The sequence below is a fragment of the Eulemur rufifrons genome, chromosome 6 (genome assembly GCF_041146395.1).
Source record: "Eulemur rufifrons isolate Redbay chromosome 6, OSU_ERuf_1, whole genome shotgun sequence".
In the NCBI taxonomy this organism is placed as follows: Eukaryota; Metazoa; Chordata; class Mammalia; order Primates; family Lemuridae; genus Eulemur; species Eulemur rufifrons.
Genome location: NC_090988.1, coordinates 81,218,886 through 81,246,555, shown reverse-complemented (window position 1 = coordinate 81,246,555; position 27,670 = coordinate 81,218,886). Strand labels below are relative to the sequence as shown.

General features: G+C 42.9%; 1 protein-coding gene across 1 annotated transcript in view; it reads right to left on the bottom strand.

The window, feature by feature from the left end:
• The window catches only part of LDLRAD3 (low density lipoprotein receptor class A domain containing 3), a 162,159-nt gene that overhangs the window by 113,688 nt on the left and 20,801 nt on the right, over positions 1-27,670 (bottom strand). Inside the window, exon 2 of the mRNA XM_069469823.1 lies at positions 7,153-7,278. Within this exon, the coding sequence (XP_069325924.1) occupies positions 7,153-7,278 (126 nt within the window). The remainder of the gene's footprint in view (positions 1-7,152; positions 7,279-27,670) is intronic.

The following is a 27,670-nucleotide window of genomic DNA, read 5'->3' as shown; positions in this document are numbered from 1 at the left end:
TTCCTTATCTATAAAAAGGAGGCAATAATACCATCGACCTACAATGAGATCATCCACCTGAAGCACACAGCAAGGTGCCCTACACACAGTGAGCGCTCAGTAATGGTCTGCCAAGCAGTTCGCATGCCCTGGGTGGTGTGCATAGCTCCCAGCCTCAAATACCCCATGCAACTGTATTGCCAATTTTTAAAGGTACCCATCCTCCTAGGCCCATCTCTTCCAAAAGTCCCTACTGATGGGCCCAGAGGGAATCATCTCCCCATCACTGTCTCCCACGGCACCCCCAAATGTCAACTCCACATTATAATTATTTGCATATGAGTATTTTTGTCTCCCTTTGCTTGAGTATAATCTCAAGGATGCCAGAGTCTGCGTCTGACCCATCTCTGTATCCCCTGAAGCATCTTGCGTGGTGCCTGGTGTAGAGACTGTGGAAAGAGGATGAGAATCTGAAAGAAAGCAGGAGCCAGGGTTAATGAACAAGGTGAGGCCTAAATAAACGCTCTGGATATATCTGAAAACACAGAAGAGGATCAAGACATCCATACATTAAGAATATATCCTGAGTGCCCAGGTCTGCCTGTTTTCCTCATTGAACCTTTTGATTAGTTACTTGATTCATTTATTCAACAAACATTTATTGACTATTTCCTTTGAATAAAGCACTCTACTAAGGTTAGGGATAAAATAAAACCCAGTCCCTGTTCTTAAAGAATTTGCATCCTAGTAGGGGAGACAGGTAAGTCAATATGCCATTAAGACAAAGCATGACAAGTATGATTTATTCAATGCGTATTCATTGCATGCTAAGGCCAATGTGAGCACACAATGATACCACCTCATGGCTGTCACAGTGTAGTAGGGAAGACAGAAATAAAAAGTGGCAGTAAGTGTTGAGGAGAAGAATGAAGGAGGGGATGGAGACAGAGTGGAAGACTGGGGAGGAGAGGAATTATTTTTCATGGGCAGGCCTCTCTGATTGGGTGACATGGGTTTGAGGAAGGCTCAGGAAGGTACCAGAACACACAGGAGGATGACCCAGCCCAGTCCTTGGCAAACCAGGAGCATTTCCGAAGCAAGCAAGTCACACAGGAGTCTTTAAGGAGACCTAAGTGACGTAGCTTTGGAACACCAGAAGGAAAAATTTTCCTGTTGCAACTCCAAGCTCACCCGGCCCATCCAATAAAAGGCCCAGCTCCTCATGGCTACGACTGATGGATCAGCTGTGGGGCAAGGAAGAAATGTAGACTCTCATCTGGACTGACGTGAATAGAGCTATAGAAATATGCCAGCGCTGTGGGGCTCTGCTGAGAAAAAAACCACAGGTAAACAATTCAGCTGTGCTTAGAACTCAGGCAAGAATCTGTCATCAGTGGAGAGACACAGCCCAGGACACAGTGGTTTTTCTGGGCACAACTACGCTAAAAGCTATAGCAGAAGATCCTCAGCTTGAATCAATTTGCTATCATGGTCACCCAGACACGCTGCCATCTCAATTCTTGGCTGCAGTCCCCATCCTCACTGAATGAGGACTTGTTTCACCTCCAGCCAAGAATATGTGAGCACAAGGGAAGGAGGAGGCCAAACACAGCAAAATGGAGAAGAGAAGAAAAGTGAAAGGGCAAAATCTCAGCGCTGTGAAGCTCCATAAGAAAATACTAGTTTCTTAATAAAATACCTAGGAATATGTTTAACTAAGGAGGTAAAGGACCTCTATAGGGAGAACTATGAAACACTGAGGAAGGAAATCGCAGAACATGTAATTAGGTGGGTGGAAAACCATACCATGCTCATGGATCGGTAGAATCAACATTGTTAAAATGTCTATACTGCCCAAAGTGATCTACAGATTCAATGCAATCCCTATTAAATTACCAACATCATTTTTCACAGATATAGAAAAAATAATTTTACGCTTTGTATGGAACCAGAGAAGACCCCGTTTAGCGAAAGCAATCTTAAGCAACAAAAACAAAATGGGAGGTATTAATTTGCCAGACTTCAAACTATACTACTTTTGTACCTCCATAATGAGCTAAAAAACAAAAACAAACAAACAAAAAATAAATAAATAAAAAATATTGGTTTCTTGTTTATCCTCACTCCTAAGTGCAAAATGAATGCCAAAACTGGAAGAACGCATGTCCGTAGACCAAAGTTCTTGAAAAATATGACTCTCGAGTTATTTTTGTTAAAGTCAAGATATCACCCAATAGAACAACTTCTTTAACTTTTATTAATTTCCTTTTTTTTATCATTTCGTTATGGAAAATTTCAAACATATATAAAAAATAGAGACTGGTTTAATGAACCTCATGCACTGATCACGTGGCTTTAGCAATTATCAACTCACTGACGATTCTGTTTCATCCACCATCTCCCTCCCCAGATTTCACATAATCTCATCTTTATATACTTCAGTACACATTTCTAAAAGATAAGGATCTTTACAAATAAACATAATACCATTCTTACACATTAAAAATTAACAATGCCTTAATATCGAGTATCAAACCATAATTCAAATTTCTCTGATTATCTCAATTTTTTTTTTAACAATTAGTTTGTTTGAATCAGAATTCAAACAAGGTCCACACATTACATTTGGTTAATTTGTCTCTTAGCCTTTTTCACTCTATGGGATCCCTTTTTCTCTATTTTTTTCTTGGAATTTATTTATGGGTGGAACTGGGTCCTGGAGAATTTCCCACAGTCTGGATCTGGCACTTTGCCTCTTTGTGGGGTCATTAACATGTTCCTCAGTCCCTGAATTTCCTGCAAACTAATGGTTAGATTTAGAGGCTCAATCAGATTCAAGTGGGATGTTTTGGATGGACCTATCTCATAGCGGTGAGGTGTGTTCCTGCTGCATCATTATCAGAAGACTGTCTCTCACTTTTTGTGCTGCTGAAACTGGCTTATGGGACATTCCTGTTCTGGGTCAAAATGCAGTAGTCACACATCACTCTGGCTCTCCCACTGAATGCAACTTTAAAAACCTGCATGGAATGCATGTAACAGCTATTTTTAGATTGTGAAAAGTAATTTGGAGCAGGTCGAATGGGGAAGAAGACCAAAATTTGACCTATCACCAAAATGGTGGTGAGTTTACCAGTTTTTTCCCCTCTTGGAGCCCTGGGAAACTAGAAAGAACCAGAGAGACTGACAGGAAAGAAAAAAGCTTGAGAAATCCACCCCATAAAATTGTTTATGAACTCCTGGGGTGATCCACAGCTGCACATGCAGGGACCTGGTCCTAATCAGCACATCAAAGACGTTGTGAACTGAACTCACAGAGGCACCACTGGGAGATGCACATGCAAGACAGATCCAAACAGCACTGCAAAAACAGGTTGCAAATGACTGCAAACACAGCACACAGAAGGCTGGCGAAGCCTGTGGCCTGACCCAACTGGGTCATTTGCCTACTAAAACACAAATATAAGCATTCTGCCCAGGATTTAAATAAGACCCAGAGTGCCATCCACAATAATCAAAATATCCAGAATATAATCCGAAACTACTTGTCAAATGAAGAACCATGAAAATCTCAACTCGCATAGGTTAAGACAGTCAACAGATACCAACATCAAGATGACACAGACGGTGGAATTATGTGACAAGGATTTTAAAACAGCTATTACACAAATACACTAACAAGCAATTATAAAAACTCTCGAAACAAATGGAAAAACAGTAAGTCCCAGCAAAGAAACAGAAGATATAAACAAAAACCAAAAGAACATTTTAGAACTAAAAGATACAGTAACTGAAATTAAAACAAAACAAAACAAAACATTGACAGGGTTAAAAGCAGATTGGAAATGACAGAGGAAAGAATAAAAGAACTTGATGATAAATTAATAAACTGTCCAATCTGAGCAATAAATAGAAAAGGGGCATGATTAAAAATGAACAGAGCCTCAGGGAACTGTGGGACAATAAAAAAAAAGTTCTAACATTGTTGTCATTAGAATCCCATAAGGAAGGGAGAAAAAGTGCAGTATTTTAAAAATATTTAAAGGCACAATAGCTGGAAATGTACTAAGTATGGCAAAAGACAAAAACTTACACATTCAAATAGCTCCGGGAATCCTAAACAGGATAAACTCAAAGAAATCCACACCCAGACACTACGATCTAGCTGCTGAAAACTAAAGGAAAAAAAAAAAAAACAAAAAACACCACTTCAAAGCAGCTAAAGGAACATGATGCATAATCTATGAGGAAACAATTTGAATGACTGAGAATTTCTCTTCAGAAACCACAGAAGCCAGAAGGAAGTGGCGTATTTAAAGTGCTTAGAGGAAAGAACTGTCAACCCAGAATTCTATACACAGTAAAAATATCCTTCAAGAATGGTGATGAAATAAAGACATTCTCAGATGAAGGAAAGCTAAGATCATGTGTTGCCAGCAGACCTGCCTTCAAAGAATTGCTAAAGGAAGTTCTTCAGACAGAAGGGAAACGATAGGACGAGACTTGCAACATCAGGAATGAAGAAAGAGCAACCAACATGGTAAGTATCTGAGTAAATAGAACATTCTTCTCCTCTGGGGTCCTTTAAATATATATGAATATTTAAAGCAAAAATTAAAGCATCGATGGGGTTGTTAATGTACATAGATGTATTACATTATATAAGACAACCATTCCACAAAGAGACCTGTAGAGCGGCAAGGTTTCCGCGTTCCACTTGAAGCGATGCAATATTGATTCGAAGCTGTCTGTGAAAAGATTGACTAGTGGTTTCAGGACTTTTCAGCCTGATCCATCCATTATAAAGATCTCCATCAATTTTTTACATAATGGTTTTAGCAGCCATTGATGATCATTACCTAGACCTATTCTTCATTAGGGGTTATAAAACGAAGATACTCTAACTCTCTCATTCTTCTATCAGCTGATATTCTGCAATAAAAAAAAGAACTTTTCTAATTCAGCTATTTGATTACTCTGAAGTACAATTCATATAAGAAAGGGAGGATAAATGTTTGATTCTTCATTTTATTTACCAGTTTTCAAAATAGAACCACTAATTTTTTAAATTTCATTTATTTATTTATTGTTTTAGAGACAGGGTCTCGTTACGTTGCCCACGCTGGCCTTGAACTTCTGGGCTCAAGCGGTCCTCCTGTCTAGCCTCTTGAGAAGCTGCAACTATGGTACACACCACCAACGCTTGGCTTCAGAATCACTATTTTTAAATGACAGACATGCCAGAGGAAAATGTTGGCTTAATCCCTATTGACATAATTTGGAATGGATTTAATTTAGTCATTTAGAAAATTAAAGACCAGTATCCAAACATTTAAATCACACAGGGGCTTTACGGCAGGGAAATGTAGGATGGCACATTTAGAGTGTACACACCATAATGTGTTCCACTTGCTTTTTATTATCATTGGATTATTCTCTCGTACGCATGTGTGTGTGTGTGTATATATATATGTGTGTGTGTGTGTGTAAATAAAATTTCTCCCTTAGATTGTAAGATCCCCATGGACAGTAGGAAGCTGAGATCAAGCTAATGCACACATACTGAAGGACTAAATGAAATATAAACGAAGTATGTCCTTGCAGATCCAAAGCCACAGGCAAAAATCCTAGCAAATATGGTCTTCTATTTAATCACTCATAGTTTTGTTTTAAACCGCTAGTTTTTAAAATTAATTACTCTCTGACAGCCACTACACTAAAGACTTTTCAGGTATTAGTTCATTCAATTCTAACAATAACCCTGGGAAGCAGGCTCTCAGCACCCCATGTAGAGACAAGGGAACCACTATGTAAGGAGAGGGTGTAGCACGCCCAGCTCATGCTCCATCAGGGCAGAACACAAATCCACGCCCAGACTCTCTGGCTACAGTCATTCCTCTCAGGCCCCTGTCCTGTTACTGATACGCACCCTCCCTGCTAAGGTGCGTCGTAGTCATTCTACTAACCTTACAACAAGAAAATGTTTCGGGCAGTGAAACCATCTGTATGATGCTCTGATGGTGGATACATGTCATTACACATTTGTCCAAACCCACAGAGTGTTCAACACCAAGAGTGAGCCTTAATGCAAATGATGGACTTCAAGTGATACTGTTGTGTCAGTACAGGTTCATCAATTGTAAGAAATGTGCCCCTCCGGTGGGGGATGTTGATAATGGGGGAAGAGACTGTGCCTGTGTGGGGTGGAGGGACATGGGAAATCTCTGTACTTTCCTTGCAATGTTGCTCTGTACCTAAAACTGCTCTAAAGTTTTTAAATGTATATGTGCACAAAAAATGAATGTGTAAGTTTGATCAGAGCTGACGATAGTTACAAAGGCTCAAGTAGTCTAAACATTGAGGGGAAAGGAATGAAGAAGGAACAGTGATCAGAGTGACCAGCGGCCGCTACAAAGCAACTTGCTGGGAGAGCTGGAACAGTATTAAAGCAGGGAAGAGACGCTTGAAGGTCGCTGCAGCTGCTGTATGTGGAGTCATTGTGGACACAGGGATGCTGGAAAGAAAGAGTCTGCACCCAGGCCAGGGAGTAGTTAAGCTCAACAGCGAGACTGCTAAGAGGCCAGGTGGGATAGGGTGGACGTGAGAGTACCCAGCAGGTAAGACAAATCAAGGCAGCCACAAATAAGACTTGATCTATACCACATGGACCTTTTTTCTAAGCATATATTCTTATAGTAGGTATATAATATATATTACATATTAATACAAACACTTTTTTAGAAAAGAGCTCAAAGTAAGCAAGCACCTAGACATGCGGTGTTGAGTCAGAGTCGATCAGAAGAGAGTATGAATGAGGCGAGAAACGCTCTGCTGCTGAGGAGCCCCGTGACCCTGGATGAGTTCACCTACTTCTCTGACTTGAAATTCCTCATCTCTTGACAGGGGATAATCCACCTGCATTTGCAGAGCCGTTGTCAGAACTGAAGATAAAGTCTGCCTCAGGCCCAGTGCACTTAGCAGAGTCCCCAGTAAATGGTAGCTGAGCAGTGACAGATTTTCTCAAGAAAGAAGTGGGAAAGAGCGGAATCTGGGTGACAGAGAAAGCCTGCGCCTCTGGGTGCAGAAAGGACAGAGATGAGAGTGGCCACTATGGACAAGTGTGGCTGGTTGGAGAGAACCAGGGATGGCAGCGTCTGGGTGGTCGGCACTTACTGCAGTTCTCTTCGTCGCTGCCGTCGGGACAGTCCTCAAACCCATTGCATCGGAAGCGACCGATGATGCAGTGGATGCCGCTGGCGCAGGGGAAGAATGTCGGGCCGCATTTCGATTTGGCTTTGGCTGCAGGAGGAAAAGACAAACAGCAAGACATCAGGGGCTTAAGTTCTCAGATCACTGCATACTCATCCCACTAGCTCTGAATGTGAAAATGAGTCCTTTTAGATGTACCTTGAAGTCCCTGAAGGTTTCTTACCACCACCACCCACCTCAAACATGCAGCCAGATTGGACACCCACATGCACCATGCTTTGGGGAGGAATTGGCTAATCCTGCTGCTTCAAAAGTCCCCAAGAGGCCAGCACAGCCACTGCACTACAGCAGGTGCCAATCAAACATGAACAAAGGAACGAACAGAGAATGGGTGAGTAGATGGATGATAAGCAGATCAATGAAGGTTTAAAAGAACCAATCAAAATTCATTCCTTGGATGTCAAAGTAACTGTAGTCGACATTTAGTGAGTGCTCATTGCACTACGTAATATGGCGAGTGCTCTGCGTGGATTATCTCATTTAATCCACCCAGCAACCACCCGATGGGATGGTGTGCAGAAATGAATTAACATAAAGGACGTGAAACTGCTCTCTTTACAAAGGCCTGCTGGCAGAGTTGGCTCTTGCTTGGCTGCAGCCTGGGAACTTGGATTTTGGGAGAGTTACCACGACCCTAACTGGTAAGAATGGCTCACTGTGCCTAAATTGTTTATACAAACAATGCTGTTTATGCTGAACCCCTGCTTTCCTTCTAGGAGTCCGGAATTTCAGTCTGTGCCAGGCAGAGGCTGCCTACAATGTGGTTCTTATCATCACTTCATAGATGCGCTCTGAAAGGTGAACTGACATGCCCAAGGTCACACAGCTGGGTGGAGGCCTGGGACACACAGACTCCCGAAGCCATGGTTTCAAGCTACTCAGCAGCACTGCCTCTCTGCCAAAGGCTGTCAGTATTCACAACAGAAGCCACACTCCTGCTCCCAAGAAATTCTTCTTCCACTCCTGCTGTACAAACAGTTTTAGCAGAAACTGCTGTAACTCGGGCTTGATTGAGTGTCCTGCTAAACCAAACAGCCCTGTGGGGTAATGTACTTTCCTGTTAATGGCACTAGTGCTCTGGCGTGCGATTAGGAGGTGCAAGACGGGATCTATTGCTACATCCCAGGTAGCAGGCCCTACCTAGCATACTCCTCATCTCCTGTCTTAGAGGCCAAGAAAGAAGGGCCATTTCTTTGGAACAAATAGGCAGTAAATTACCTCCATGTTCCTGCCATCTGTAATGTGCTGACTTTGGCAGCAGCCAATTCACAATCGAGGGTTTTAAGGCCTGGGATGTGTCAGGTTTTAAAAACCCACATGGCTTTGTTTCAACCTGCAACATTTGTCATGGTGCTGATGTGCTCTTCTCAAAGCACAACCTCAGGACAGTCCTGGGTTCATATTCTGGTCCTATTGTTTAGGACTTTGGGCAAGTTTCAAAATATTACTGAACTTTCGTTTCTTCATCAGAAATTTGGAAGTAATACCTACTTTGTAGGGCTCTAGTGAAGATTCAATGAGATAATCTCTATAAAACACTCAGCATGGTATACAGCAGCTGCTCAATTGATGGCAATGCCTACGTTATCTACTGTCATCATCATCATCATCACCACCGCTAGGTTTATAGAATTTTAAAACTGATCCTTGGGGCCGGGCGCGGTGGCTCACGCCTGTAATCCTAGCACTCTGGGAGGCCGAGGCGGGTGGATCGCTAGAGGTCAGGAGTTCAAGACCAGCCTGAGCAAGAGCGAGACCCCGTCTCTACTAAAAATAGAAAGAAATTATATGGACAAATATATATATATATATATATATACACAAAAAATTAGCCGGGCATGGTGGCGCATGCCTGTAGTCCCAGCTACTCGGGAGGCTGAGGCAGTAGGATCACTTAAGTCCAGGAGTTTGAGGTTGCTGTGAGCTGGGCTGACGCCACGGCACTCACTCTAGCCCGGGCAACAGAGTGAGACTCTGTCTCAAAAAAAAAAAAAAAAAAAAAAAAAAAAAAAAAAAAAAAAAAAAAAAAAACAAAAACAAAAACACAAACACTGATCCTTGGGATGCTAAAAATTTTTTTCTGATCACCAAAGTTTAAAAAGTTCATTATAAAAGATCTCTATAAACTGATCTGATTTCCAGGATATACTGCTAAGTGAAAAAAACAAAATGTAAAAATTATCTATAGTACTTTGCCCTCCATATAGTAAAAGAAGAGGATGTAAGATACGTGTATAGGCTTGTCTGTGCACAAGAAATACAGGAGGATAAACCAGAAACTAAAGAGTCTAGTTACCTATAGGTTGGTGGAACAGGAATGGAAAAAATAAGGAACTGAGAACAAAACAAATTAACAAGGATGAGAAGGGTGCACACTTCTCTGAGTGTATCTATTTGTACTGATATACCCAGTGTACCTATCTATCTCATTGTATACTTGTATAAATATACTCAGAGAAATGTCTCTCTTAGAACCATGGTAATATTTCACATATCCCCAAAACAAATGATTAAAATCAATCACATATGGGGTAAACTCAAAATGAAATGTAAACAGTAACACATGAACATAACTGTATTATGAATGAATAAAACCACCATACTGAAGGGGGTGGGGAAGAAAAGAACCAGCCTCAGTAATTCTGGAAAACATTTTGACTGGATTCCATAAGGCTAAAGAAAAAAGAACTGTGCACAAATACTGTACTCTAGTTGTATGTGTTTCTAACGGGGCTATAAGTTACAATTCTGAAACTATCTTTTATGTGTACTAAGGGTGAACAAATAAGTAAATATATTATAAATAATAAGAGCAAGATTTCTCACAGTCAGACAAAGAAGATGCAAATAAGTAAAGTGGGAAGGCTAAAATGAACCCTGGGGCTTTGGATGGGAATTGAGGGCATCAATATGAACTCAGGGTTCTTAAAAATTAGACAAACAGGATTGAGAGAAAGACAAAAAATAACTACTGATTCGTGTGAATGCATAGGCTAATGTGCATATATATATTTCCAGCTATGTCTGCTGAGAGGGACTAGAACAGTGCACCCCAATAGCAATTAGCATACCTAGTCCCCAGATCTTGGTTTCTAAATACCAATATCCAACAAAGAGAACCAGGTTCCTTGAAGAAGTGGTTGAATGCAGGGGGAATATACAAGATGAACCTGGAGTATCTTGTGTTACCAGAAAGTAAAAAAATGCTCAAAATATCATGGGGGTATGCCAAAAGGAGTTAACCTGAGGGAGCTCCCAATGGCCGAAGCTAGAAGAATTTGAGCAATAGTACTGGATTGTAACCCAGAGAATAAAATAAATATCTCTAAGGCCATACTGACAGCAGAAAGTGTTGAATAAATAAGTAAATGGGAGAGAAGGGAAAGTTCTTCCTTACAAAAGAATTCCCATTAATAAACGTAGAAGAGGCATGGGAAATAGAAATTCACCACTGAGCAAACACCATGGTCATAACTGCTACAGGCAGGCAAGATCCGCCAACGGATGCTAGAATTAGAGAACTAAAGCTTGAGGAGAAACAGGATATTTGCATGGTCTCAAAGTATCTCCCGCAATATGTTTATTAATCACAAAAGGGAAAACAGCAACTTGGCAGTGGAGAAACTTGGCAGACATCACCTCAACCAAGTGACCATGGTCAATATCATCAGTAATCAGATATATCAACATTATGGTCCCCCTCAAATGAGGAACAGAGGAGGACACAATACAGCTATCACTTTTGTGTTATTCTTGCCAAAAATGCATAATATCAGGGTAATCATGAGAAAACACCGGGCAAACGCAAACGGACAGACCTACACTGTAACCTACCAATAATCTCCAAGACCATGAAAGACAAAGACAGGGTGGGGAATTAGCAAAGATTAGAGGGCCAATTGCAATGCATGATCCTAGGACAGGAAATGGACATCAGTGGAAAACCTGGTTGAATTCCAATACAGTTCCATAGCATAGTTAACCGTGTTGTACCAATGTTAGTTTCTTAGTTTTGATAATTGTGCTCGGCTATATAAGATGTTACTATTCGGGGAAGATGGGTGATGACTATGGAAACTCTCAGTACCCTTTCTGCAACTTTTCTGTAGGCCTAAAATTATTTCAAAATAAAAAGCTAAACACATGCTCATTGTGAAATACACAGAAATAAAGTACAGAGAAGAAAAAAATTGCCTATAATGTCTCCACTCCAAAGTAACCACAATTAATGTTCTTCTATATATCTTATCTACACAAGTGACACCAGAACACATAATTTTTTTTAACATTCCAGGGGTATTTTTTGATTAAACTTTTTATTTGAGATCATTGTAGATTCACATGCAGTTGTAAGAAATAATTCAGAGAGATCCCCCGCATAGTAACATCTTGTATTAATAAAGCCATAGGACAATATCACAACCAGGACATTAATATCCACACAGTTAGGATACAGAACATTCTATCACCACAAAGATCCCTCAGGCTGACCTTTATAGCCACACCCACTTCCCTCCTACCCCACCCCCTTCTCAACCCCTGGCCATCACTAATCTGTCCTTCATTTCTATAATTTTGTCATTTCAACAATGTTACATAAATGGAATCATACAGTGTGTTAACTTTTGTGGGTGGTTTGTTTTCATTCAGCATAAATCTCTGGAGAGAATGCATACACTTTTATATACTAATTCTTTCTCTTATCATTACAATATAATTATTCTCCAAAGCTGTTATGGCTGTAAAATATTTCATCATATTGGTATACAAAGGTTATTTTACCATTTCTTCCACATTCTATACTTAGTTACAATCAAATTTTCAGCATTATAAATTATACTGCTAAGAACATCTTTGTGCATAAAGCTTTGCCTGAATATCAGATAATACTCTTAGGCCAGATTCCTAGAAAGGGGGTTACTAAGTGGAGGAAGGATATGAACATTTTCCACCAAATACTGATGTATTAGGGAGCTGTTTCGTCAAACATTCACCGTGTGTCAGACTTTGAAACAAAGAAGCAATCTGCTCCCAGAACGTTTAAGAATCACAAACTCATCATTATAAACCATTATACGGTGTTGTGTCAGGGGTCCCCAAGGCCACCCTGGGTTCAGTGATTCACAGGACTCAGCATAGAGTCGATTCATTACAGCAAAAGGATACAAAGCAAAATCAGCCCAGAGACAAGGCGCACGAGATGAAGTCTGAAGGACACCAGGCATAAGCGTCCAAGAGTCCTCTTCCAGTGGAGTCACACAGGACAGGCTTAATTCCTCCAGCAGCAAGTTGTGACAATACGTGTGACACGTCGTCTACCAGGGAAGCTCATTAGAGACTCGGTGCCCAGGGTTTTATCAGGGGCTGGTTAGGCAGGCATCGGCGGTGCACCAAATTTCCAGACTCCCATTGGAAACGCAGCATAAACCACTCTGTCCCCGGATGTCAGCCAAGGGCCACCCTTGCAAGCAGACTTCTCAAAGGGCAGCGGTCAGGCGATCGTGTCCTTCCAGCCAGGTTCAAGCTTCTAACCCACAGTCCCTGATCAGCCTGACTCTCTGGTCACCATTTGTGGGATCAGAGAAGAAAGAACGCCTACAGGCGCTGACATCCAAGCTGAGAGCACTTCCTCATCACTCCGCCACTCAGAACATCACTGCCTTCTCATACCCTTCGAGTAAAGCCCGGAGTCCCCCCCATGGCATCATGGGGCTCCCCAATTCCCTACCTTCCCACTCGTCAAGGTCTGGCCACCCAGGACCCCTTGAGCCCATCCGGCATATCCCGACCTCAGGGCCTTTGCACTGTCTGCTCCCTCTGCCTGGAATGCCGTTCTCCCAGGGCTCAGCGGGCTCACTGCTCCATTGTATTTAGTCTCTTTAACCAAGGCACTGTCTGCAGTACAACCTCCACTCCCACCCTCAGTCACTCTAACCCTTCCCATCGCAGGATATATCACTGCCTGATGTCACTGGCTTTGTGCTGTCCCTGCCACCCCACCCCTTAGAACATACACTTGTTTGAATACTGTCACTTACCATTTTTAAAGGAGCTGTACTATACAGTGCCTACAACAGGTGCCTAATAAATTTTTGCCGAATATACAAATGAACCTATAAAAGGAAAGAGCAGGATTGGAAAATAATAGCTAGCATTTACCAAGGGCTTAGCATGGGCTAAGCATTGTGCTCTGTTTTACAGATACCATCTCATTCAGTCCTCACAAAAGCCCACTTTAGGGGTAAGAAAACCGAGGTCCACAAGTGACATAACTTGACGTTGCCAATAAACGAGTCAAGGCTCAAATCTTTCCCTTAACCCATCTGCTCCGCTGCCTGCTTAGATTTCTCGAAGGCCCAGCCCAGCTCCAGAGGACCACGCTTTGTGCAACAAAGAGAAAAGAGAGTGAGACTATGAATAATTATAAACGGATTAACCACCACTCAACTGATCAGCTCTTTGACCCTGCCCCGGCACCGTCTTGCTAATGAGACTCCCAGCCTTGTCAGCGATGCTCAGTCGCTGCTGATGTCAGAGGGAGCCTGTCCTGTTGGGATTTACATTTGCACCATCACACACCTAGCAGGCACCGCGGATCACAGGCTGCCAGCCGAGCACCCGGCGGGGGCGGAGAGAAGCCGGTAGCTGCCAACAGCTGTCAGCTGCTCCCTGCCTGCACGACTGCCTCGGGGCTCGGGGGGAGTCCTGCGCAAGGTCTGGATTGTCCCCCTCCCACCCCCAACTTCTGAGAAGGGGAGACTCCAGCGTGAACCCCTGCAGCCCTTGGCAGAAGGTGAAAGGCTGATCCTGCCTGTTTTTAAAGGCAGACTCAGGGTGACTTGATTCCATTGGCAAAGGCGGACAGGGTGACTCGATTCCGTTGAATACTTGAAATCGCCACTTTTCAAGGATTTGCTCCACACACTTTTCAGAGCGGCAGCTTTCATTAGCAGAAGGTTGGGACCAGGGCTCTCCCAGGGGGGTGGGTTTATGTCCTGATCTGAGTCCTCCCCCTCCTCAGAGGCTGCTTGTCACAGTTCTGGATTTCACAGACCAGTAAAATAATAAAGAACAAACTAGATGGGAGTGGAGGGAAGAAGAACACAGTTGCCAACTTTTTTTAGTTTGCCAGCAGGGACGTGAACAAATCCGCAATAACCTCCACTCACTGTTGCCCTAAATAAAAGGCTGCTTTGGCACCCAAAATGCAGGAAGGCATAGTGTCGGGGTAAAGAGCTCTTTACTCTGAAAGGGAGGGTGTGAAAACGTGTTCACTAGGTTGTCATTGTCTTTTCTCATTTCACCAGGGGCCAGTGACAACCAGGTTGTAGATCAGAGGCAATCCCGGGGGCAAATATTTGGGGACTGTGTCAAAACTAGAGGGGACCAGGAGACATCCCGGCGTTGCCAGGATGTGACACCCCCAGTACAAAGACTCAGTCTTTATACGCGTAACAACGGGGGCACACGGGTAGTCCATACAGGTTCATTCAATAACTAATTCTCACCTTTCACAGATGAGAAAACCAAGACCCAAACAGGCAACTGGACTTGCCCCCAAAGTCACATAGCTATTTAGGGTCAGACTGGCCCAGAGTCCAGTTCTCCTGCTCCTGAGTCCAGTTTCTTTCAACTGTACCATTCTTTGCGCAGGGTGCCAGAGGGCCATGCCTGGGTGAACCCCTCCTCCGGGCTCAGATGCAGGAGACATCCCCAAGAAAAGTGGTCATGAGACTGAAAGCCCCTCTCCCACATGGCCAGAACTTTCCAGGCCTCAGTCAGAAGGCTCCTGTCCAGACATCATGTCTGTGGCTCCCCATCTGCCCAGCAAGGGCTCGGGGCTGCCCACGATCCCGGAGGATGACGGATACTGCGGTGTGGGCCTGCTATCTATGGCCGCCTTCCCGGACAGTCCCCAGGTAGCAATCACCCAAAAGAGTTGGACAGAAGCAGTGATGCGCAAGGTTCTCTGTTTCGTAGGAAAAGCCATGAACTTGGCTAATCAGACCTGCTGCCTCTCTCAGGCTATGACAACAGCTCCAGCTGTGCCTGCGGGCAGCCAGGGTCTCTCTTCCAGACCTTTGTGGTTGGCCAAATGAGCAACAGCCACTCACCTTCACCCCTGCTCACTTCCCGCTCCTGCCCCAGGATCCTGCCAGCGCGTGGCTGAGACAGCCCAAGAACCAGAAGCAGGAGCCTTAAGTTGTTTTGCAGAATTACCATCCTTGCTTTTATAAACACAAGGCATAGCTCACTGTGAAAAATTTAAATCATAGAGAAATGCGTGAAAGCGAATGTAAAAATTACCCCAAATTGCCACCACGTGGGGTAATACATTATGGCCACTTTGGTAAACATGCTCCTAGAACTATGGTGTGCAAATGGATCGCCGAGGACCTTGTTATTAATAAAATGCAGGCAGTCTGGGGTGCAGCCTGGGGTTCTGCACTCCTAACGAGCTCACAGGAGGTGCTGCTGGCTCCAAGCAGTACACTTGCGGTAGCAAAGGACATTGTCTTCGTTGTTGCTGTATCTCCAATGCCCCAAAAAATGCCTAGCACACAGGTTACTCGATGATACTAACGGAATTAATAAGCAGAAATCTGAGTATGCAGTTTTACTTAAAAGTATCCATAAAATATATGCTATTCTGATGCCTGGTTTTGCCACTTAACGTATTATGACATCCTTTCATGTCAATAACTACCGGTACACATCATCATTTTTAATGGCTAAGGGTCATTTTACTGCATCTATATGCCCATAATTCCTATTACTGATGGATATCTGTGGTGTTTTTAATAAACAATGCACACCCAGACGCATATATTATTTTTCCTACTGCACAGTATCTCTTTAAGTATAACTGCTAGGTCAAAGGACGTGCATATTTCACATTTTGGTAGCCTTTTGATTGTTGACGGCCTCCTCCCTGAGGAACTGGTACCGTCTTCTGGCCACAGATGGCTACAAGAAAAGCCTCCAGCCCAGGATTGTCCGAGATGGGCTGATTGTCCCCTGCTGGCAATGATATTCCTAGAAGGGCAAAGGCCGACAGCACACCATGGTTCCTCTGCATTTTTGTTAAGTCCGTCCTTAACTGCTGCCGCGCTCTATTATTCTCCATCTATCTCTGTCTCTTTTCATTTTAACATCTGTGTATTTCATCATTCTGCGGAGTAGGGGACATTCCTGTCCAGTCAAGGAAACCATGACTCTTCTTTTCATCTTTCTAAATTTGCACCGGGTGCAGGGCATCTATCTTTGCTGGGATTGGTTTCCTTGGGTTGCACCAATCAGGGGCTAATGCAGTGTCCCTCCTTCTGGGAGATGCTCCTTGAGTTGACTTTCCTGGGATGCACTTTCTCTTTTGTCTGAGAGCCTGACAGAGGGTAGGTTCTTGCTCCTAGGACTGTCCTACTTGCCAGTATGTTTTCCAGAATTTCCCATCCTCTAGGAATGAGCAAGTCAGTGATCCACCTGCAGCAGAATCCCCAGGGATGCTCCTGAAAATGCAGATTCCTGGGCCTCTCCCCCAGGAAATCTGCATTTTTATTAAGCACACTGGGGATTCCAATGAAAACTAAAATGTGAACGTCCTGCTTGAACTGCTTCTACCCCTGTCTTACACCCCAGAGCAAATGACCTCTTTATTCCTTTCTTCCTGATGTTGCTGCCACTCCAAGAATCACAGTGACAGGGCCATTGTGGGACCTACTCTAACCATTACCCCCTCAAGTTGAGTCTAACACTCACTTCCCAGATAGTTACCAGGAGAAGAATATTCACAAGGAAACTACAGGCCTCTTTATGATTTTTCCCCATTTCAACAAGTTCTCTCTTCTTCCATGTTCCTATGCAAGATACAAAATGATTCTGCTTCACACACAAAAAGCTGCAGACTCATGTACAAACGGCTGTTGACCCAGCAAAAAGGCCCTTTAGAGCTTTAAAACTTTTTTTTTTACTTTTTTTTAACTTTTTTTTTTTTACTTTTTTTTAACTTTTTTTTTTTTTCCATGTCCCATTGATCCTGGAAGCTTTAAAATTTTAATCAGTTCTGTCCACTTTGTAAGTATTTATACTTTACCTGTGCACAATACAAAATAGGGTTAAAGAGGCAAAAAAAAAAAAAAAATCTTCCCCTTCTTGGCCATAACAAAATATTCCTAAACATCCTACTATCTGTTAGGTGCTAAGTCAGTTGTGTAGCAATCCAAAAGCAAAAATGACAGGTTCTCTGACAGTGGAAGACACAGATATGAGCCTCTTCATGCTAGGCAATTAGTGCCCTGATGGGGGAGCTATAGGATGCCTAATCTCAAGCTGGAGGCTGACGTCAGAAAAAGTTTCTCAAAGGAAGGTCAGCTTTAGCTGAGATACCCTATACTTAGTTCAGGTCAAAACCAATGTAATAACTATAGTAGGAGGCCTTCCTCATTCTGTTATTCATTCCACTAACATTAATTCACAAAGTCTGCTCGTTTCACACCTGTAAAGAATGAGGATACGAGCCAGGTGCAGTAATCCACGCCTGTAATCCTAGCACTCCGGGAGGCCGAGGTGGGAGGATCACTTGAGGTCAGGAGTTTGAGACCACCCTAAGCAAAAGCGAGACCCCATCTCTACCAAAAATTAGCCTGGTGTGGTGGTGTGCACTTGTAGTCCCAGCTCCTCTGGAGGCTGAGGCAGGAGGATCATTGGAGCCCAGGAGTTTGAGGTTGCAGTGAGCTATGTTGCTAGAGTGCAGTGGCATCATCATAGCTCAAAAAAAAAAAAAAAAAGAATGAGGATACATAGGAGATAGCTTGAAATTTTAGTATTTGTGGAAGTGTGCAACAAAGGATGTTCCAAGAAGAGGGAACAGCATGTGCAAAGGCTTGGAGGCAAGAACAAGGTGGTAATAGAGGAACAGAGAGGGGGTCAGTATGAACATGCTTCTCCTATCTGTATAAGTACCCAATGTCTTTTCTTTAATTAAGAAACTTAAAAACTCAATTTCTCTTATGCTATGAACCAGTTGCAATTCAGTTTGTTCTAAAAATGTGAGAATGACAAGCGCTATACAAAAGTATAAATTACGAAAAAAATCTAATTATAAAATTCACGTAATTTGAATCAACATGCACACCCCTCAAAGTGAATACCAACATGCAGCCATCAGTGGCTAAAAGACTTTTGCAAAAAGCAATGGATCTGACATTGCTACTAAATTCACTCCCCCAGTTCATTTTGTAAAAAGTCAAACTGTGGTTCCTTTTAAAGTGACTTCATGGTTGGGAGCAAGAAAACAGAAAGCCTTATAAAAACAAAAGACTTTTAAAAAGTAATCTGCCTGGATTCTCTTAAGAAATCTGGGGGTTGAGGGGGAGCTCTTTTATTGTGGTCCCAAGGCAGATGACAAACAGCCCAGAAAGCCAAACTCACTTCTGGAATTGAAGCCTTTGCAAAAATTATTGCTTGAGCAAAAAGCCCTTTGCTTGTTGCAACAGTTCAACTCCACATGACTACTGGAGTAGACTCCAAGTTTTATTGATCGGCTATCACAACAGATGATTTCTCGCTAAAGTAACATACTGGCTGTTTCAGACAGACACACGGGGGAGTGAAAGAGCAACAGACCACAAGCTAACTGGAATACAGATATGGAAAGAAGGCACTCAGTTGAAACAGCTTTGCCAGAAGACTGTGTCATAGAAAATTCTTCCCAAACATCTTCCCTTAATGCCTAGAGTAGGCAGTACAGCCTGGGGTTAAGAGGTCACAAGGGCTTGGGGCAGAGCATCTGGGTTTCCATCTACCATACAATTGCTGAAACCTTTGACAAGAACCTCCCTCAGCTTCAGTGTCCCTATCTGGAAAAGGGGGATAAAGATAGCACAGACCTCAGTTGTGATAATAAAATGAGATTTTGCATGTAAAGAATACAACATAATGCTTGCTATCTGGTAGGGATTCAATAATACCCTTTCCTCCTTAACACGGTTCATGGTTCCACAAATTGCTATTCACATAGACGGCTGACCCTGAGAAAAATGAGGTAGAAACCAATGTAATGTTTATATAGTCTAAGGCTTTGCTCTTTTGGTTACTCACTCCACTAACATTCATTCTCGAACTCTCTTTATGCCACACACAGGACCAAGTGTGGGGGCTGCAGAGAAAACAAAACAATTTCTGCTAGCAAGAAGCCCCTAGAGAAGGAACACACAGATGGTTGCAATGAGATGTGATGAGTGCTCTGTAAACTCTATCAACATTTGCCTTTCAACAGTTAATTACAGCAGTTAAGAATGTAGGGTTGGATGTCAGCCCGCCTGGGTTCAAATGCTGGCTCTACCACTTACTGGCTATATGGGCTAGGGTAAGTTATTTAGCCTCATCAGGAAATGGAGATATTAACGCTACCTACCTCGCTGGGTTGCTTTGGGGATTAAACACGACAATATGATAATTGCTTAGCACTTTCTCTGGAACACAGTATTAGCAATGATAATTAATTCAGTCTTAGCTATTGCTACAGATATTACATATTAGCTATTATTATGTGATATACTATAAAATATATTAGTATAAGGTATGAAATATAGCATTATGTAGTATTTAGTGTTGTACATATTATATAGTATTATTACACAGTATTAGCTACTATTCATATTACTGTCATTTATTATTATTATTTTCAGACAGTTTCTACCCAGCAGGTTACGCTCAGTCAATATGCAGGGAATGGCCATGGTGCGAAAGGAACTCACGCAGCCTGGGGGAGCCAGGGGGTGCTTCACAAAGTAGTGCTATTCCAGGTGGGTATGAAAGATGGAGGAGGAGGCGAGGGAGGGGGGAGGGGGAGGAGGGGAAGGGGGAGAGGGAGAGGGAGGGGGAGGAGGGGGAGGGGGAGGGGGAGGAGGAGGAGGGGGAGGAGGAGGAGGGGGAAGGGGGAGGAGGGGGAGAGGGAGGAGAGGGAGGAGGGGGAGGAGGGGGAGGAGGGGGAGGAGGGGGGGAGGAGGAGGGGAAGGGAACTCTAGGCAAGAGGAATGGCATCAACTGAAGCTCAGAGTTGAGACAGGTTATGGCTTGTACAAGATCTGGGACAGGCTGGGGCATCCGGGACACAGACGGTGCGGCAGGAGGTGAGTCCGGGAGAGAGGCAGGGACAGGAGAGGCGTCTGGTCTTATCCCGGGAGCCAGCAGACATCTTTCTAAAGAAAAGTGATGTGTCAGATTTGTTTTTTATGAAGAAGATTTTTTATGGACTCACAAAGATATTACGAGGCTACATAAGTCAAGGAAATATCCTCCTCACCCCCGAAAAAGCCCCAAGGGACTTGAAGAGAGATGAGTCTATAATCTTCTTCAGGCTTTTAGGAAGAAAGGCACTATAAACTATAAGAGAATTCTAAGTGGCTACAGTTGACCTTTAAGATACTTTTATTGTTAAGCACGACAGGGAAAAAAGGCAAAACAACTGAGCAAGTTTCGGGTTAGGAAATTCTCTTATAACGCAAAGGGCTTTTTTTTTTAAGGTCGTCTATTTTGGCTATTTGTAATGCACGTACATGTGTGGATGAGGGTGTGTTTGTGTGCATATACACGGGAATGAAAATTCCAGAGACTCTATAAGCAGGAAGCTAAGACATTCCCAACTGATGCTTCTGTAGACAAACCTTGAGGGGGAAAAAAGATCTAAAAAGATAATAAATAAATGTGGGTCAGATAACTCAGCCTCAGGAGCCTTTTCACTACTTGGTGGAAAAACTTCCTGACAGTGGATCTGAGTCCCCGAGATTAAGACCAGATGTGGGAACAGAGACATGGGCAGAACAGACCAGTATCTATCTTAACAAAGAGTATTTCAGTAAAGCCATCATCCAACTCCATGAAAAGTGATATCCAAGGGATGACTCCTAAGAAGTGAGGGGAAAAGAAAAAAATAAAGAAAGGGGTAAGGACAAGTACGGCACTCAAAGACAGTTTTCAAGTTTGAAAAAATTCGAATAAAGAAGAATCCATTCTAGATCATTTTCTACCTCGCCAGGCAATGACAGTCATCTTTGCCAAAGGTTTTACTTTGCAGTGCCACCACCCTCTCCCGTCGTCCTGGCTCCTGGCAAACTTTGTGCATATTCTTTGCCTTGAGACTTGTGAAGAGGAAGCTCATTTCTGATGAGCTCTCTCGACGCATTTCTGAATGGTTTTCCTGGCCCTCTCCACACAGGCCACGTACACAGCGGAACCCTGCAGCTCAGATTTTGACTCCGTAATTGTTGCTACAACACCTGCAAAGAGCACAGAGAAAGGCCTACGAAGGGAGGATTAAACTGTTGTAGTACCACAGGAACACAGGACTCCCATTCAGGGACATCGGGAGCTAAATGTCAACAGAGCACAGAGAGGGAGGGAGGCTCCTTCAGGCTGCTCAGACAGACTGCACAAGAGAACATTCTCTATCCGCCATGATGTAACTTCAAAATAACGCTTTCAGGAAAACAGTATTTTTACCCATCACCAATCTTGCTCCAGGAAAGGTTTCACCAACGCATCCAGAAGTTTCTATGATGCCTTCAATACCAGTCACAGGAATCAGATAATCCCACGGCTATCATCTCTTGGTAGCTGTCAGCTAACTTTAAAGACAAAATACCGATCCTTAGCTTCTAACTTACCCTGTAAGAGCAGTGACTATCAGTCTTGACTGCATACTGGAACAGCCTGGGAGGCTTTGGGAAAAGAAAAAAACTATTTGGAATCAAGAGAGCTGGACTGTCTATACTAATGCCAGACAAAATGGAATTTAAGACAAAAATAGTCTTTAGAGACAAAGTAGAACTTTCATGATAAAATATTTGGTCACCAGGAAGACATAATTATATGTGCCTAAAAACAGAGTCTCAAAATACATGAAGCAAAAACTGACAGAATTAAAGGGAGAAATAGACAATTAAATAGTAATAGGTACAGACTTCAATAATGGATAAAATAGGTAGGCTAAAGATCAGTAAGGAAACAGAAGGCATGAACAATACCATGAACAAACTAGCCCTAATAGATGTCTATAGAACACTCCATCCAGCAACAACAGAACACTCATTCTTCTCAAGTAATCCCAAACATTTTCCAGCATAGACCAAATGTTAGGCCATGAAACAAACCTCAATAAATGTAAAAGGAATGGAATCATATAACATATGTTCTCCATTGTGGTTGGAGAAGTCAATAACAGAAGGCAATTTATATAATTCAAAAATACGTGAAACTAAGTAACACACTCCTAAATTAATCAATGGGTCAAAGAAGAAATCACAAATAAAATTGGAAAATATTTTGAGATGAATGAAAACAAAAACACAATATACCAAAACTTATAGGATACAGCTAAAGCAAGGCTGAGAGGGAAATTTATAGCTGTAAATGTTTATATTTAAAAAGAACGATTTCAAACCCACAAAAAAAAAAAAAACTATTAGAACTAACAAGTTCAGCAAAGTTACAGGATATAAGATGAATATTCCAAAATCAGTTGTATTTTTATGCACTAGCTATCAACAATCCAAAAATGAAATTAAGAAAACAATTCTATTTACAATAGTATCAAAAAGTAAAATATTTAGAAATAAATTTAACAAAAGAAATGCATGGCTTGTACACTAAAGACTACAGAACATCATTGAAAGAAATGAAAGACTTTAAGTAGACAGAAAGACATTCCACATATATGAACCGGAAGACTTAAAACTGGTTAAGATGACAATACTCCCCAAATCGACCTATAGATTCTATGCAGTCCCTATCAAAATCTCAGCTGATGTCTCTGCAGAAACTGATGAGCTGATCCTAAATTCATATGGAAATGCAAGGGACTCAGAATAGAAAAAAAAAAAAAAAACACATTGAAAAAGAATAAAGTTAGAGAACTAACATTTCTGGATTTCAAAATATACTATACAAAGCTAGAGTAATCAAGAGAGCGTGGTATTGGCATAAGGGTATACATATGGATGAACAGAATAAAATTGAGAGTCCAGAAATAAACCTTCACTTTTCACAGTCAGTTGATTTTTGACAAGAGTGCTAAGAAAATTCACTGGGTAGTCTTTTCAACAAATGGTGAGAACAACTGGAAATTCACATGTAAAAGAATGAAGTTGGACCCCCTACATTCTATACAATAGAATATTATTTGGTAATAAAAAGAAATGAAGTACTGATACATGATGCAACATGGATAAACCCTGAAAACATTATGGTAAGTGAAAGAAGCTAGACACAAAAGGCCACGTTATATGATTCCATTCACATGAAATGCTCAGAATAGGCAAATCCACAGAGACAAAAAGTAGAGTAGCGGTTCCCAGGGACTGGGGGAGGGCGGATGGGGAGTGACTGCTAATGGGTATAGGGTTTTTTCTTGGGGTGATGAAAATGTTCTAAAATTAGACAGTGGTGATAACTGCCTGGCTCTCTGAATATAACCAAATAAAGAAACCAAACCTTCTGGGAACTCCCAAGATCTAAGAGGACTGGTGACATTAGAAATCAAAGAGTTTCTCTTTTTCCAGGAAGGTACTAAACTGGCCAAATTCCTCCCCAGTTCTTCTGGTTTGTTCCCTAGGCAACATTTGGCAATCCCGGGGCAGGGTGGGGGAGGGCAGGGACATGCCAGGGGATGTCCTACTGGCATCTAGTGGGCAGACCAGGGACACTGCTAAACATGTTACAATGCCTAGGAAAGCCCCCACAGCAAAGACTTATGTGGCCCTCAAATGTCAATCGTCATGAGACTGAAGAACCCTGTACTACGGAAAAGTCAATACTCTTGAATTTTTTGCCTTTTCTGATTTATAAAAGAAATAACCCATATCAGTGGTTAAGAATAAAAGGTTAGGGATCAGACAGACCTGGAGCCCAATCCTGGATACACCCCTTGTCAGAACCATGACCTTGGGCAAGTTACGTATACTCCCTCATCTGTAAAAGGACCTGGATGAAACTGACCTGACAGAGTGGTTGTGAGGATTAAATGAGAAGATGCCTCGTACCAGAAAGGGCTAAGAGCTTTTATGACTATAACTATTGCTTTTTTTTCAGTCTCCCAATACTGTATTATAATCTAGCTAAAGAGGGACTGGCCAAGTACCCAGTTGCCATAGTAATGAAAAGTTTCTGTGGGTCTGACTCATTTTCCTTCCAGTAAATGCTTTCTGTTTTCCAGGCTGGGCTCTATGTATGAGCCCCTTGCACAGGGTTGAGTCTTTTCTACTTACTAGACTTAATACCTTTCTGCTGCTTACAAATCAATTTATTGTAGTGGAAAGAGTCACCGAAAACAGGACAAGATGACAGTCTGTCATTTGCTGTGGGTCTCTGTAATGGAGCTCACCAGTTAGTGGTATCAATTTGCAGCTCAATAAGACTTGTAGCTGACAGCAATTCAATAAGACACATCAAACCACCTTCCTTCACCTCTACTGGGCCAGGTACCACTACAAGATTCCCGCATCCTCACTGTAAATGAGTGAAGAGGAAAAAGACACTCTTATTAAATGAGTATTATGTTGCCCTGGGCTTTCATGAACTTTACCCCAGTTACACTCCACCAAAAAACTGTGAGGCAAGAATGATTTCTGACACTGTACAGAGGACACTGAGAATTAAAGTGGTTAAGTAACTTGCCCAGGGACACATTTTACATATAATATATACTTGTTTGTTATACATTCATAATTTATTTTCATAAACTGAGTTGGCTTAGGAAAAGAATCAATTAAAAATGAAGAAAATGGGATGTTAGAAAAAGCAGAAGAAAAAAAGGTAATCAACAAAATGCATTCCATAAAGTATTATAAGATTACTATTCATAGCATCAAGGCTCAAGTTTTAGTTGAGTTTCCTAGCGGCCAAAACAATAAAGGAAACATGATCAGTAGTGAGGATGGAAAGAAGTATCCAGAACATTAAAATCAAACTGTTTATGAGATAAGAGATTTTTGGTACTCCTTCCCCATAATCCCATGACACAAGCAAGTGAATCACAAAATGTGAGCCAGTTACAAAATCTGAACCAGATCAGCCTAAATCCCAGTCCTACAAACGCGGGCCTACCCTGTGTTCACCCAGGAAGAATGAGTGTGAAATCATCATTCATATTTCACATTCATTTCCTCAACAAGCAGTGTGGTGCAGTGACTAAGAGTACCAACTCTGGAGTCAGACCACCTAAGTTCAAATCTCAGCTCTGCAATGTTCTCGCCACATGATCTTTGACAAGTTATAAAACATCTGGTGCCTCAGTTTCCTCCCCTGTAAAACGAAGGTGATGATCATAGTTTCCATCTCACAAATCTATTGTGGAAATTAAATGTAAAGCATTTAGAGTTTTTAGACACCACTATGTAAAGGTAAGCTATTAATGTCACTCCTACTCCCATCACTGTGTGTTGATAACCCACCAGGTGCCAGGCGTTGTTCTGAGCATGGGTGGATAGAGCCCTGAGCAAGGCAGGGGACGTTCGCTCTCGTGGAGCTCTAGTGGGGGACAAATAAGAAAAAACAAAGCAATTAAAAAAAACCAGGCAGTGCTAAGTGCTATGTGGTGACGTACAGAGATGTGACAGTCAGTGACTATGCAGCTAATTTGCGTGATGGGGAAAGAAACAGCAGAGGCAGAATCAGTTACAGTGAGATCTAAAAGACAAGAAAAAGCCGGCCAAGCAAGAGTGAGAGCAGGGAAGAAGATCTTAAGAATACACCCAAAGCCCGAAAGGAAGCTGGAACAGAAAGAAGGGCAGCGGGGCAGGGCGGGAGCAGAGTGCCCCGCCGGTGAGGGGGGTACGATGACAGGTAAGCAGGACCCAGGTCAGGTAGGGCTTCCTCAGCCCAGCTAAGCGTTTGAGTTCAAGATCCCAGCTGTGATGGGAAGTCATCCCAGGGGAGTGATCTTATGTATCTTTTTTAAAAGACCACTCCACTGCCCAGTGGAGACTGAACTGAGGGTGTGGACGCAAGGGAAGCAGAAAGACCAGTCCAGGGGGTGACAACAGGGCCCTGCACTAGTGTGGGAGTGGGGAAGGTGGAGAGCTCTGGATGGACTCAGAATCCTCCAAACGGAAGTTCCTCAACCTCAGCACTACTGACGCTGGGGCTGTTGCGTGCTGTCCTGTGCACTGTAAGATGCTCCACAGCGCTCCTGGTCTCTGTCCACTATACGCCAGCAGCACTGCCGCTGCGACCATCAAAAATGTCTCCATACATTGCCAAATAACCCTGGGGGTTAAAATCACGCCCGACTGAGACCTGCTGCTTTAGGTAGAGTTGACGGGGCTTGTGGATGAACTAGAGCAGGGAGAGGGGGCAGTTAGTAAAAGAGAGGAGTCAAGGAGGACTCCTAAGTTTTTGTCCGTAAGGAGGTAAGTTCATCGCAAACATTCAGAGGACCTGCCCTCTATGCCAGCGGACTGACTGGCTTTGATTTTCGGTGCCACTCATTCATTCATTCCAACAGTGCACAATGAGTGTCAGCAGTATCCAATACCAGAGATGCAAGTATAACTTAAAGAGCTTGCAATCTAATGGGGACACAGACATATAAACAAGTTGAGTTGGTACAGTAGGTCACGTGCTTCAGAAGAACCCCCAAGACCGAGCAGAAGCATGAAGGAAGACATGGCTCTTTGCCCCTGGGGGTCACAGGGCGACTTTATGGAGACTATGCCAGGAGGACAGAGGCACAGAGGGAAACGGCACGTGGAAAGGCACAGGGGTATGAGGCGGAGCTGGTGGGTCGTGTGCAGGAGAAGGAGCTGCAGCCAACAGGACAAGCAGGGCCAGCCAGGAGGGCTCTGGAAGACATGCTTCGGGGTCTCACTGGATTCCACGGGTGGGCTGGGAGCCACTAGAGGGTTGCTATTATTATTCCTAGTCCTACTACTAACGATTAAAGAAAGATCAAAGCAGACATCTGCTGTGTGCTCAAAGGACATCAACCCTGGCGAGCACTACACATACATTAGGCAATTCACCTCCTCCTCCAGATGTGAAATGCAGCCTGAAGAAGTCACTGACTTGCACAAGATTTCTTGGCTGACAGTGGCAGGGCCAGGATGTGAACCCAGGACAGCTGCCTCTGGAGTCCACATTAAGCAAGGGAGGAGTGACACCATGAAATGTGTGGTTTAGGCAGATCACTCAGGAAATAAATATCTGGGCATCCCTAGCTTATGGGAGTGGATGAGGTCTCCAATGTATTAGATGGAAAGGCCAGAATCCATTGCCGGTGATTGATAATCCAGGGAAGAAAACCAAGAAGGTAGAAGAGCAGCCAGGAGATGGGGGGAGGGGGAGGGGGGAGTCCAGCAAGCAAAGGAGAGGGGAGGAGGATGCGGTCAACAATGTCCAGTGCTGCTCAAAGGTCAAGTACAATTGGATT